General features: G+C 32.2%; 1 protein-coding gene across 1 annotated transcript in view; it reads right to left on the bottom strand.

The window, feature by feature from the left end:
- Positions 1-939: 939 nt before the first annotated feature.
- Positions 940-14,161, bottom strand: part of LOC148623994 (proteasome activator complex subunit 4-like) — a 95,192-nt gene continuing 81,970 nt past the window's right edge. The window contains exons 46-47 of the mRNA XM_088566393.1: positions 6,650-6,789; positions 940-3,719 (exon numbers count right to left, since the gene is read on the bottom strand). Of these exons, the coding sequence (XP_088422519.1) occupies positions 6,655-6,789 (135 nt within the window). The 3' untranslated portion in view covers positions 940-3,719; positions 6,650-6,654. The remainder of the gene's footprint in view (positions 3,720-6,649; positions 6,790-14,161) is intronic.

The raw sequence follows: 14,161 nt of genomic DNA, 5'->3' as shown, positions 1-14,161 counted from the left end.
ATCTTATAACAATGATTGAAGCATAGTCGTGACAACGATAGCAGTAAAAGACATCTCCAGGATGGGTGAGCATGTCCGACGAGGTTGAAGAATTTGTTGTTCCATCCTTCACACATATTGTTGGTCCTGGCGTCACTCTTAACTGTAGCATCGTGGACATTCCAAATTGCTGGTGGGAACATGGGTAGGTTGCGTGAGAGGACCAATCTGGCTGCTTGGTTCTAATGTCGAAAGAGTAATCAAGGGAACTAAGGTTATAGCGGTAATCAAAAGAATGTAATCCAGGGACAAAGACCAGACATGGAAAACAGACATACACAACAAAGAACACAAAGTAATTAAAATCATACATACAAAGTAACAAAAACAAATGAGCAACTCGGACTCCACTTAAAACTGGGAGCATGGGCCAGGTGCACCGGTAGGGTAGTACACCACTGACGGAAGTAGTTGTCTGGACATCTTCTGGCTAATAATTTCTGGAAAGTTCAAGTCTTCACCCCAATAATCAATACAAGTCTAACCATTGTGGTATAGAATATTGTGGAGCAATATAGACATTACTATGCTTTTTTTATTTGGTCACGAAATGCTTGTTTTAGACACTTTTTGGCCCCTTATTCTAAAACGGTTGGGGCCATAACCCCCATAATCAGTATCAACCTTCCTTTTGTGGTTTGCAACTTAAAATTTTATAAAGATCGACCAATACTAACTTAACGCACGAAAATCAAGCGTTTACGGACGACGACGATTAAAGCACCATTTGTATGCCAATATACCACTGCAAATAATTTGCAGTTGTATAGAAACACAACATGTTTTTCAGGTGCTTTCAAAACATATGAAATTGAAAAACGTGTTTCAATTTTTCAGGTGTAGCTATATCACTTTTTCAGGTTGATTTTTTCCCAGAATTCCTCTTTTACAACCAATTAATACAGGTTAAAACATTTTAATTTCAAAGATATATGGCAATGCAAGGTAAATAATATTTACACAGACGGTTTATAACAAAAATAATTTATCTTATCTTAACATCTGGTAAGACAAACACACTTCAATAATAATCATACCCATCAATAAACTAAAGAAAAGATAATAACTACTTACATTAATAATTTTATGGTTATGACATATTGATGTAATACAGGATACAAAATAAGACAGTTTAAAAATGGAACTGATGTGAACGTAAAAGCCTAGACAGAAATATATAAATCATAATTGGGCGGGGTTCAGTGTTACAAGCTGTAGAGAAATTTTCATTGAAAAAAATTCTTAAGTAATTGTAACCATCTGTAAGCTACAGGCTAACCCATTTATCCCAGCAATGCAATGTAATGGTTTGTTTTCTCTCCTAAAAATTAAAAACATTCCTTATATAGAAGTATATCTTAAGTATCGGATATAAAGCCAAGGAACTGAAAGTGGATGATACACCCTAGTCTTAATTGCTTATAATATGTATATGATAATTTCAACAGATTTGAAATTTGTCATTCAAAAGAGTGAATTGAATTTAGAAGTTGATAAAGCATACATGGGATGAATATGAATGTTGACTCATTTTAACCTTCATGATTCAAAAGGATTCACAATATTGTAATCAAAATTCTGACAGTTTAATATTCAATACACAATTTAAGCCACTCTTATTCAATAATATAAATATTACAAACAGAACAATCACTTGACAGGTAATTTATAGGAAGCAGTTGCTCATCCATTTAAACTTCCAGCATCAAATACAAATATTTCCAGCATATCACTTTCAGAGAATGAAATGTTTTAATAGTCTTTAATCAAGCCTTCATGGAAGTAATGAAACAAATTACTCAAATTTCATGTTTCAATAAACAAGTGTGGCAAAAATTCACAACAAATCATCTACCAGCATGACATCTGAATAGGAACAATTTATTTTCAATGAACTTTTTCACTTTAGTTTATATTCTTTTACTTCACTGCTTATTTCAATAAGTAGGCCATTTGATGTGGATCTATCACAAAAAATGTTTTAATAAAATACATTTTCAAAGTATTGTTTTTATTAGAGAATATATGAGTTGAGAGAAGTGAATAATAATAGCAGAGGCCAACAACTATTATAAAAGCTGAAAAAGCCTGAAATCATGCTAATCAAATTCCAAAAGTCCAAACATCACAGACTATGTAATTTATAGTTTAAAAAATGTCACACCTACAAACTTTCCAATATAAAAATGGGCACTTAAACAAAAATAACTGTTGTCATAGAAAGCTGTCTACCTTGTGGCATGACATAGAGCTTCTTCCAAACACCATACCCTGAAAATGTTAAGCAAGTAAGTATGGACATGATATACCATGTTGACAAATCATGCAAGTTTGATTTTCGATAGGCACTTGACACAACATAGTTTTTCCTTGTGATCACATTAGAACTAGTCATGCTGTACTATATAGATACAAATACTTCTTTACAAAAAACAGAATTATTTTGATTAAAAAATAGTACCATAGTATGTGTTTCAATTAACAATGAGAATAATGTATTAAAATTTTCACTTCATTCAACCAGATCTTGACCACATATCCATGTGAACGTCTGTTGTAAGTTGTCCTATTATCTGTAAACATTCAACAATTGATTTGATATAGCCATATTAGTCATCATCATCATTAGAATAAGAAATTTCAAATATCTGGCAAAAATATTAAATTGAAATCATATGACTCTGTCACCAAATTGGTCAAGAGATACTCAGTTTTAGTGCAATAACTTAGTTGATGGATTAAAAAATGAAATTTTACTGCACAATACCTTATGACTAAAATAAAATTGGAATTGTTGGACTGGTTTTAGTATATTAAGCAAAATAGAGGCTATAAGGGCCAAATAATAAGCACTTAATAAAACTTAATAAAAAATGCCAATTCTCTATTTCAGAAAAGATCTGGCTCATATATTTTTACAGATATATGATTCACTAGAAAAATGGCTTTGTATACTATGTATATGAGAAAATAACATTTCCCTCTTTTGCCCTTGATTTACTTTAAATACTACACATTTTCTTAATTCTTACACATAATAAATACGTCAAACATATAATGACGAAATTATAATACCACGAAGAGCCTTCAATACAATAACACTGTGTGAACTAATAAAATTAGTAAATTATACTACACAGATTTTGCTGTTTTATTCTTGCACAGGTAAAAAGCACTAATGGTATGGTGGTTACAAGACATTTCCTTAATACCAATTTACTTGATAAAAGTTTTACATGTAAACCTGTGTCAAAAAAACTATGATAGTAATTTTGAAGGACTTTGGTGCCATGGAATGTCATCTATTTCATTCTTGTCTTTGAAGGACTTTGATGTACATGTAAATTGAAAATTCAAAATGAGATTTTGAAATATACAAAAAAAAAACCACATAGGAAGTGCTTCATTTATTCCCTAATTAATGGGTTTTAATCATAAGTAAACAGGCAACTTTGACAAAATTTTAAAAGCAACAAGTTTTATGAATTTATCCCTCCCTAAAAAATACATACAATGGCTTCACTAAATACAAATAATATAAAAGAATTAAATAAAAATAATGACATTCGGAAAAATGGTATGAACATAACAAACAACAGATTGAAATTAGTCATCTCTTCCATAGAGCACTAACAGTCAAAGGATTCCAAGGATGATTACCTCTCTGGAAAACAAATATCCTAAAACAAAAAAATAAATAAAGTAAATAATAGTAATCATCAGCAGTAATTTACCAAATTTCCCTGTGTAAAAATTTTCAATAATTCACACTAAAATAAATCTGTTAATTTCACTCTCAGACTTTCCCCACCAAAATTTCATAAAACATCACAACATGAATATACTCCTGCAGTTCACAAAATTAAAAATTAATGTTGAAAATAACATTGAATAGTGGAGAAAATCAAAATAACAAATAGGATAATCTATTGGTTCTCGTGAATAACCAAAATATAATCACTCGCACCAAGAATGCATTAAGATTTAACACAGATTCCGCACACTGGTTAAATCTTGACGTTTTTGGGCACTCATGATCATATTTTGTTTATTCACTCTTTCCAATTAATTATCCTATCAATACATAATTATATGATATAAACTTTAGAAGTGGTGAGGACCACAAAATTTAGCTGTAGAAGCTGTAGCATTAATGTACTTAGAGAAACACATTTTCAGTATTATCTGTGATTTTTCTCGTCTCTACTTCTACTACACAAAAAAAAAAGTTCAGAACAATTTACAACCAATACCAAAACATGTAAAACCAGGAATATAACAGTTCATCATCATGTGTCGCGATTATACTTTAATATTTGAAAATCAGGAAATTTCTATGTATAAATGACATATTCCCAAAGGCAATGTTTTACAAGACATTTAAACATGCAAAGACATGTTGAAGACGTAAACATGTAATATTATAACCCTTAATCATTTTTATAAAGCTCAAGTTTTTTCCGTCTTAATTTCCTTCAGGTTTTGCATTGTAATTTATTCCAAGATTAAATCTGAGTATAAATCCCCTGTAAACAACACCTGTAGTAATAAACTGTGTCTTGTAAAAAATCCAATCTTACTTGACTAATTGTTTTATGCCTTCGGGATCACCTTAAATAGTTCTGTTAAGAATTTATTAAAAACAAAAGCAATAACATGATGCTATTTCTTTGAGGAAGCCAATTACATTGAACAAAAAAAATCAGTCATATTTCTTTCAGATAATTACTTTGCAAAATCTTGACATATAAAAAGGAAATAATCTGTTTCAGCAATAAGTCATCCTGCCTTTTTTCCTTCATACAAATGACTTTATACCCAAATATCTTTGACATTCAATGATTATAAAAAAAACCCAATTTTTTTTTATGGTAGGCAAGTTAATGTTCTGTTTATTTCCATAATGAAACTAGTAACAGCATTTTATAAATTTTGATAACATTTATCTATTAAAATCTAATGCACATTATGATTTTCCTTTTAATGAGTATTTTAATAAAGTAATGTATCTTAAAATATGATTCAATATTTTAAGACCAATAAAATAGCAATCAATCTACTACATAAATAGATCTTACCATGTTGAACATTTTTAATCACATCAGAATTTGGCTAAACCTACCAGTCTTGAGATATATGTGAAAAAGTGCTGTCTGACCCCTATATTCTTTTTTTTTTTTTTTTTAGTAATGGCGACCACATTTTTTGAAAATCAAAAATTCCCACATCAGTTCTATGCAGAATACCATAAGAAACAAGAGGAGGTGATTTTTGAAAAAAAGGACGATGGACATAAGTAATAGCAATACCGGTAGCTCGCACAGCCCTTTGTGCCCCCCCCCCCCCAACTTCATCAATCTGAAGATGTGCATTAATAACAATGAAGGACTTCTCATTAATGGCATTGTGACAAGGATAAACAAACATGTTAGAATGTCTCTATGACTCTATTCGCTACACTGCTCCATCCATCAAATTGATACAGGAAAGATAGCGTAAGCATAGAAGATCTGAAAAATTCCTAACTATGCAAGAACTGTCAAATTTAAGAAGCAAATTTTTGGTCATTCCCTCTGTGGGACACGATCTCGTACCACTATATCAACAATGCCTGGACTCACTCAGCCAGCATATATGTGTGTGTGTGTGTGTGTTCATGTAAGAATCAGATGATGCATTCAAGACAAATGTATTCAGACAGGCAGCACACAACACATTTGACCAAGATAAATGTATTCAGATGGGCAGCACACAACACATTTGTTCAAGATCAATGTATTCAGACGGGCAGCATACAACACATTTGACCAAAATAAATGTATTCAGACGGGCAGCATACAACACATTTGACCAAGATCAATGTATTCAGACGGGCAGCACACCACATTTGACCAAGATCAATGTATTCATACGGGCAGCATACAACACATTTGACCAAGATCAATGTATTCATACGGGCAGTGCACAACACATTTGACCAAGATCAATGTATTCAGACGGGCAGCATACAACACATTTGACCAAGATCAATGTATTCAGACAGGCAGCACACAACACATTTGACCAAGATCAATGTATTCAGACAGGCAGCACACAACACATTTGTTCAAGATCAATGTATTCAGACGGGCAGTGCACAACACATTTGACCAAGATCAATGTATTCAGACGGGCAGCACACAACACATTTGTTCAAAATCAATGTATTCAGACGGGCAGTGCACAACACATTTGACATGCTATAAGAAATATATTTGTTCAATGGAAAACTTCCAAAATCTTAAAGGTTTTATTTGAAAAAATGTTCAAAATATTCTTCATTTCTGTGAAATAGATGTTAACCAGGGATCTACCGGTATATTAGTCATTCAAAAGCAGCAAAGAAACATGGCAACTTTTACCCTCCAAAATCAATATATCTCGTCTTTCTGGTATTTTGAGAATCATGAGAGATAATAGGACATCAGGAGTGATTGTTTCTTGCACTACAGAAGGGTTTCTAATTTCCAAATGAAGTATCTGACATCAAAAGGCAAGGTAAAGTGGAGGAATTAGCACTCTACATATAAATAATAACATTAATCTACAGTCAAAGTACACAATAACTCACCTAGATTAAGCATAGTATGTTGGAGATACTAATAAGTCTGTCAATATTACCAGCTGATCATCTGTAAACATCTGTTTATGGTCATGCCAGTTATCATGATGGGTGCGTCGGAAGTTTGACAAAGTTTTCTTCACAGTCATCTAAAACATAACTTAAATGATGTTAAATCCATAAATCTGAATATCTCTCATAGCAGGGATCTAACAATTTCACCCACCGTTTCTTCCATCATGCACATCGTTATATATTGACTAGAGGTGTGTGAGTCTTTAAATTAGAATATATAAGTTTTTGTTAATTTCTCCATCCACATTGATTGGTAGCACAGCCTATAAACAGGTATTTCTAAATACAACATCATCATCTACTAACCTTTAAAGAAGACAAATTATTAAAAACAATAAAGGTTTAAAATTTACCACTGAGTGCTGGGTAAAAGAGTAAACAGCGGTCAAGTAGCTATTCATGGTAGTCACGTCAGGACAGGTGGTAGTGAATACATGTTATATACAGGGGCATATTTTGGGTAGTTTATTCTCCTGGTAGTGTTCAGTGGAGCTTTCAATTACTGTTAAATCAAGTACACAATTCCACCAAGATTCAAAACAGATATAGGCTCACTGTTTTCATTTGAAAGTCATGTTTTCAGTAAATGTTGGACTTGCATAAATATTACTGTTTGAGCCTCGTGCTCCTCTTATTGAAATGGTTGGATATATGATATCATATATGATTCCCACTGAAGTCTTTAATTCTTCTAATTCAGCCAAATAAACATGAACTTGCACAGAAAGTTAATGTAGATGAACAACAAGAACTGCTTACAACATATGCCTCATCAATATGAAGCCACACACCAAATTTGAAATCTATCTATCTATAGGAGACCAAGATTTTGTGATGAAAAAATCAATTCATCCTCTGGGAGCTTAGATTTTTGTGATAAATCTTTTATATAAGAACAAACCCGGTCTCAGCCCTTCTCAAACAATGAAGTTCTCATACCGTGTGAACAAGCTCACTCAGACAGACATGAATTAAATATGAAGAGAGCTCCAGAAATAACAACAGTATAACTCTACCAACCTAGCCCTTACTTCATAACATTTATGAGGTATAATCTGTAAAATGTAATTAAATTCTACTGTGCCATTATACATATGAGCTACTCATTCAAGATTTTAACATGTACAATTTTCCTTTCAAGTCCACCCTAACTATACTTATCCTAATTCATGCACATAAACATATACTGTCTAACCTTCCTACAATGTCTATAGTTCCACTGAAGTCAATATGTAGGTCATTTCTCATTGAATTGTTTTCATTCATCATTTTAACTATTCATTAAACCTAGCTCTGAAACTCATCATGCAGGGCAAGCAGACACTGATTTCAATAAAATAATTTGATAAACTAGTATGTCAATTGTTTGTTAAACAATTGAAAGGTCTTTGCCTTGAAAACAATCTCTTAGAAATATACACCTAAAGACATTTGGTTAGATACTTAACCTGCTACATTCTACAAGAGTTTGTTGTTTTTTGCAGTTGGTAACCTAGTCAAATGCAGTTGTCGATGTTTCCAAAATTATTTTTGTAATGGAAACTTGACAACCTTTCATTATATATACAACAACTCTACTTTCTTGATCTTCAGCATTTTGCACTTACTCACCCCAACTGGGTTCTTTTATCAAAGAAATTCATATTTGAGATATACATGTAATGACCTTTAATGTGGCAACCTAACTATATAAAAAATTTAAGTTTTGCACTCATTGACCCCATCCAACTCATTTTTTCGGGACAAACCATCGATATTTCTGATGTACGCTTTAAGACCTTTCATTTGATATGCAACCTTCTAAGAACTTTAATTTTTTGCACTTAATGACCCTACTCTTCGAACACGTATTACTTATCGTAGTTGAAACACTGATTTTTGAAATGTACTCATTTAGAACTTCAAAATGATATATCACATGACCCCCTTCGATGAAGTTGAAAAAATGATGCAATATCAAATCTATAAATAGGTATTGATGAAATATATAAAACCATTGGAAAATATGAAAAATTTTAAGTTGTTGTAGTATTGTTGGTTTTTTACATTGGTCCTTGGTATCGTGTCAAACAATTGTACTCGAGCAGATCTGTCATTCTGAGTAATGATCATTTGTTGCCTATTGTGGATTTTAAAATATATACCCTCGCTCTGAAAAATTTCAATAGATCCAAAACAAGACAAGAGATCTCAAATCTGAAAAAGTATGATCATCTAAAGAACATATGGAACAAAATTACAAAACAATCTAAGCAATTGCAGAACTCATTTTGAGCACACTGATTATTTAAATATTATGCAAAAACGAACTCCAGAACCGGAATTTTTAGAGACATGAAACTACCATCATACATCTTAAGATTACTTGTCCTTGATAAACTAACAAGGTCAAGGTCATACTATTATGTCAAGGTCACAAAACATTAAAATTCTCATAATTTTTTAACTGACGGTCTCACAGGTGTAAACTTGGTCTCAAAATGAAGGGCTTATCGAGAAGGTCATTTCATACGCTGTTTGTATGCACTTATCTCTTAACATCAAGGCCTATAGTTTGCAGTGAGAAGGACTTTCTAGTACTCTATGACCTTTGACCTTGGATGCAAATGAAAGGTCACATGGACCAAAGATCATTGATGAAAGTCCATTTCTCTACAACTTCAGGTTCTCAAAATATAAACTTGAAAAAATTAAGTACAATATTTCAAGGGATATAACACCTGTATGGTTTGATAACAAAATACATATTTATGTTTATTCAATATGTTTTCTGCTTATGTATATGAAACAGTTTTCAGACTGAGTCTATCCATTAAGGTTTTCAAGATATGAGCAATTAAAAGAAATTGTTTTTAGGGGAAATAACTCTTAAAGATGGTAATGAAATCCTTAACAGGGTCATTTCCTAACTGAACTTGATGACATCTACATGTCCACCAAATATGGTCATGATATCCTGAAAAATGAGTTCGGGGGACCATGTTGAAGAAAAATGCCAATAAAAGGGAGATAACTTCTACAATGGAAAATGGAATTCTTCAAAGGGTCCTTAATGAGCTCTATCGATGGTCCAAATTTGGTAATGATATCTTGAAAGATGAATAGGGGAAACCATGTCAAAGACAATTATGCAAATGACAAAAGAATAATAAAAAAAAACATTAGAAAAACAATAAGGTCTTCCCATGTAGGGAAAGACCTTAATTATGACAGTTTATATTGTGGTCCAGTTGAATACCAACATCAATATAAAAAAATATTGAATATTTCATTAAAATCGGGTTATTTTTTTTCAAATATGTGGTCATTTGCTCTCTACAAGATTAGATGCTACAGAATATGTATGTTTCTTAACAACAAGATGCCCACAAGAGCCTGAATCACTCACCTGTTCAGTATTGAAAATATTGCCATATTCAACTTTTATATCATTATGTATTCATTATCAAAATATTAGTGAAATATATACAAATTCAGCAACTTTGGTTGTCTGGATAACAGGAAAAAATTGAAAAAATCGTCATAGGTGCATTTTCAAGAGATACAACTCAATGAAAATTAAAAAAAATTTAAAAAAGTTTTCTGAAATTTGTACTGAAGATAGATCTTCTTATATTGAACATTATTCAATTTTTTTAATGGGCAATAACTCTAACAAAGAGTCACAACTTTGACCCTACTAAGACCTATGAAGGCCTTACCAGAAGGATAATTTCATCAGTTAAGTTTTTCCTCCATCTCTTATAGTTTTCAAGATATTGGCGGACAATTGCAAAAACATCATTTTTGGCCTTTCAAGGGCAATAACTCTAACGATGAGTCTTCTGACACTTTTGAATCTACAGTGACTTATCATAAGGATCATTTTATCAATTGAAAGTTTTTTTCTATCAATAATAGTTTTCAAGATATTGGCCGAAAACTACAAAAAAACATCATTTTTCACCTTTCAAGGCCAGTAACTCTAACAAGGAGTTGCCTGACAACTTTGACCCAATGCAGACTTTTGTAGAGCTCTTCAAGCTAAAGAAGGATGGCCACATACATCTTCCAATATCTCTTACAGATTTTGAGATACATGTAATAAAAAGCATCACCGACACAGCATTATGTGACTGCAGTGATCGAACCCTGTTGGGGCAAGTGTGGACACAAAATTATTTATTGACACACTTAAGCATAGGGACTTCAAATTCTCTAAGGACACAGCAATTGGTTTGGACACAATATTGCAAAGATATTTGAAATTTTCAAAATCATACCGAAAATAAGAATGTTGATTTTTTGGGATGTGGTCCCTTTGACTCCTTTTAACTTGAAAGTTATAAGGGATATCTGTTATTTGACTGAAAAATGGGGGCAGGGATTTATAGAAATCTACTAAAAAAAGTTGGACCATAAATGAAAAAGGTAGTTTTTTATCACATCAAATCATATCAAAATTTCATAACAATTGGTCCACCACAACAAAAGTTATCTACAGACCATGTCAACAGCACTGTACCAATATACGCTGCAAATATTTAGCAGTCACATAAAAACTGGTAACTTGACCCCTGTGGTCTAATAACAGCAATGGTAGCTATGTTTTACACTTAATATATAAAATCAATACAATTTTTTAAGTAAATACTCTTTAAAAAAAAAAGAAAAAAATAAGCATTTAGCAGAGTTCCAGGGTTTTATTAAACACATTCCTGAAATTGTGAATAAAAATTATTTACTAAGTAATGTCCTTGATTATGACTTTAGCGAAACCTTAAATCCATTTAGCTGTTAAGTAGAATTATCATAATTAATCAAAACAACATTCTCATTCAAATAGCAATATAGAACTTACTCTACTAGCCAAAAAAACTATAATAATGAAAAGCCCATTCTACTTGAAATTTAAATCTAATTACGGACTTATTCATACCATAAAGAATACAACAAGAAAATATCTCAAACAACAATAAAACAAGTCCTGCTATCTGCAAATTTCATTACAAAGTCTACTAATGTAAAGTCTACTATTTTTCAGCATTATTTGTTATTAACATTGATTCACTGATAGGGTGTTTACATAGTTTTGGTATGACATGGGTTGTGTCTTATTGTATGACTTACGGTGAACCATGGTTCTCAACCTCACATGGGAAGAATTGGCATTGATATTATATACAATGACGGTATAACTTTTTGTATGTTGAAACTGGTCTGGAGATAGCATTTTAGTTAACTGCTAGTAGTGTTTTGTGCACGTGTGTAACATATAATCAGTTTCTTTGTGTTTTTAATAAGGGACTCAGATTTTTTTAACTGATTTTTAGGTATGTTTCATTGTGCAATATTTTTTTCCAACAGTGGCAAGTTTTAAAAAGCAGAGGGTTGTGATCATGCCAAATTATTATAACCCAACCACATTTTTTGTGCCTGTCCCAAGTCAGGAAATTCATACCCCTGTATGTCTTGTTTTGTTTTTACTTCCAGTTTACTTTATGTTGCTGAAGTATAAAGAGGCAACTATTTAGCTGTACCTGTGTATAATGTGCTTTTGGGTCTAGCTGCAGCCTGCCCTGTGGTGTGAGGATTTCCTTATCATTCATTAAGACCCATGGGCAGCCTTGAGCCTACATTTTTCATCCTTGTGTGGTTGTTGTCTGACATATTCACCATATCCATTCTCCTTACAGATTAGAAATTTTACAAGAAAAAAGTTCAAGGCCCATAACACAGCCAAAAAATATCAAGTCAATATCTAAAAGTTCCTCCAAAACCAGAAAAAGTTAATCTGATGACCCCAAATATTCCAAATTATCAATGCAAGAATGCCATAATCCTTAATTGGTATGTGAAAAATTCATTATAATTAAAATGGACCTGTATTTATTTATATTTAAGGTTCTTAAGGGCGTCTTGTTTAACTCCAGCTTACTAGTTGATGTTTTAGTGGTTTAACTTTGCAACAAAACTATAAGTGTTTTATATATGGTTATTGTGGTCCACCTAGGAATAATTCAACTAAATTTAATGTGTTTAGAGTGCTAGCAAGGCAACCACAAGAACCATATACGTAATGCTACATGTGGCACACCAATGTATTTAACATAGTTCAAAAGTATCTTTTATACATTTGTGCAATACATGGTATAAATTTTAAAAAAACCTCAGGATTTATTGGGTTATAGAAGATACATAAACATTGTTTTAGGTTCTATATACACATCATTTAATGATACTTTAACAAAGATTGACAGTGATGCATAAACAAGAGGCCCCCAGGAGCCTGAATGGCACACCTGGTTAAATATCATCTTTCAAGGGCAATAAATTTAACAAGGAGTTGTCCAACAATTTTGACTCAAGAAGACTTTGGCAGGATTTATCATAAGAATCATTTCAGTAATTGAAAGTTTCTTTCTATCTATCACAGTTTTCAAGATATTGGCTGAAAACTGAAAAAAAAACAACAACAAAATAATATATTTTATATATAAGATATATGCGAAGAACTACTGTCTGACCACATGTTTTTATTTTTAGTAATGGCAGCCGTGTTTTTCGACAGATCGAATTCCCGACATCAGTTCTATGCAGGATACCCCAAGGAACATTCCGACCAAGTTTGGTTCCAATTGGTAAGAAGAGAGGAGTTTTGAAAAAATTGTTAAAGACAACAACAATGATGACAGAAGCCAACAGATGGCAATAGCTTACATGGCCTTCGGCAAGGTGAGCGAAAAAAACTATGATAATAATAAATAAATATTATATCAGCTGTACATAATTGTTAATTTATGAAAAGAAAATTGACATAAAATAACACCTTACTTCAATTACATCATTAGTGAATACTAATCTATACTAACCTTTTCAATATAATTACACATTTTATCAAATTTTTCTTCCTTGTTTAACTTAAACTTACAAAGGTTTTTCAATTTCTGTTAATCAGCCATTTTGAATTTGGAAATATTAATACATGCAGAAATACACAAATTAATCCCCAGGCAGTATCTGGTCAATTGAAGCTACCAGTACTAATAGCCCAGGTGTGCAGGTAACGATGAAAGGATTACTAGATTATAAAATCTTGTCAAATGACACCTATGGCTGTACCCATGATTCCCATTGATTGATTATGGTTCAACATTCTATGGCAGATATTCAATGCATTTCAGGATGAGAAAATTTGACCAATTGAACAGACCATGCTTTGTACTAGTCCGACATGCTGAGCCTGATCTTTAAAGTGAAAGCTCACAGAAGCAACAGCCATAACATTCATACCTAAGTTAACTTATATCTATTCACCCCAGTTGGACCCATTATTCTGACTCTGAACCAACCAGTGTTCAATTTATTTTCTTATACCATGTGCTTAGCAGAGAAGCAGTGGCTACCAATTTTAAAGTCTTTGATGTGACTGAAAATGGCAGTATATTTTCTAAGCAGCATTTTGTC

The sequence above is a fragment of the Perna viridis genome, chromosome 2 (genome assembly GCF_037379345.1).
Source record: "Perna viridis isolate PV_CMFRI_1.1 ecotype Kerala chromosome 2, ASM3737934v1, whole genome shotgun sequence".
NCBI classification, from domain to species: domain Eukaryota; kingdom Metazoa; phylum Mollusca; class Bivalvia; order Mytilida; family Mytilidae; genus Perna; species Perna viridis.
Note: the sequence above shows the minus strand (reverse complement) of the source record. Positions and strands in the feature narration are given on the sequence as shown.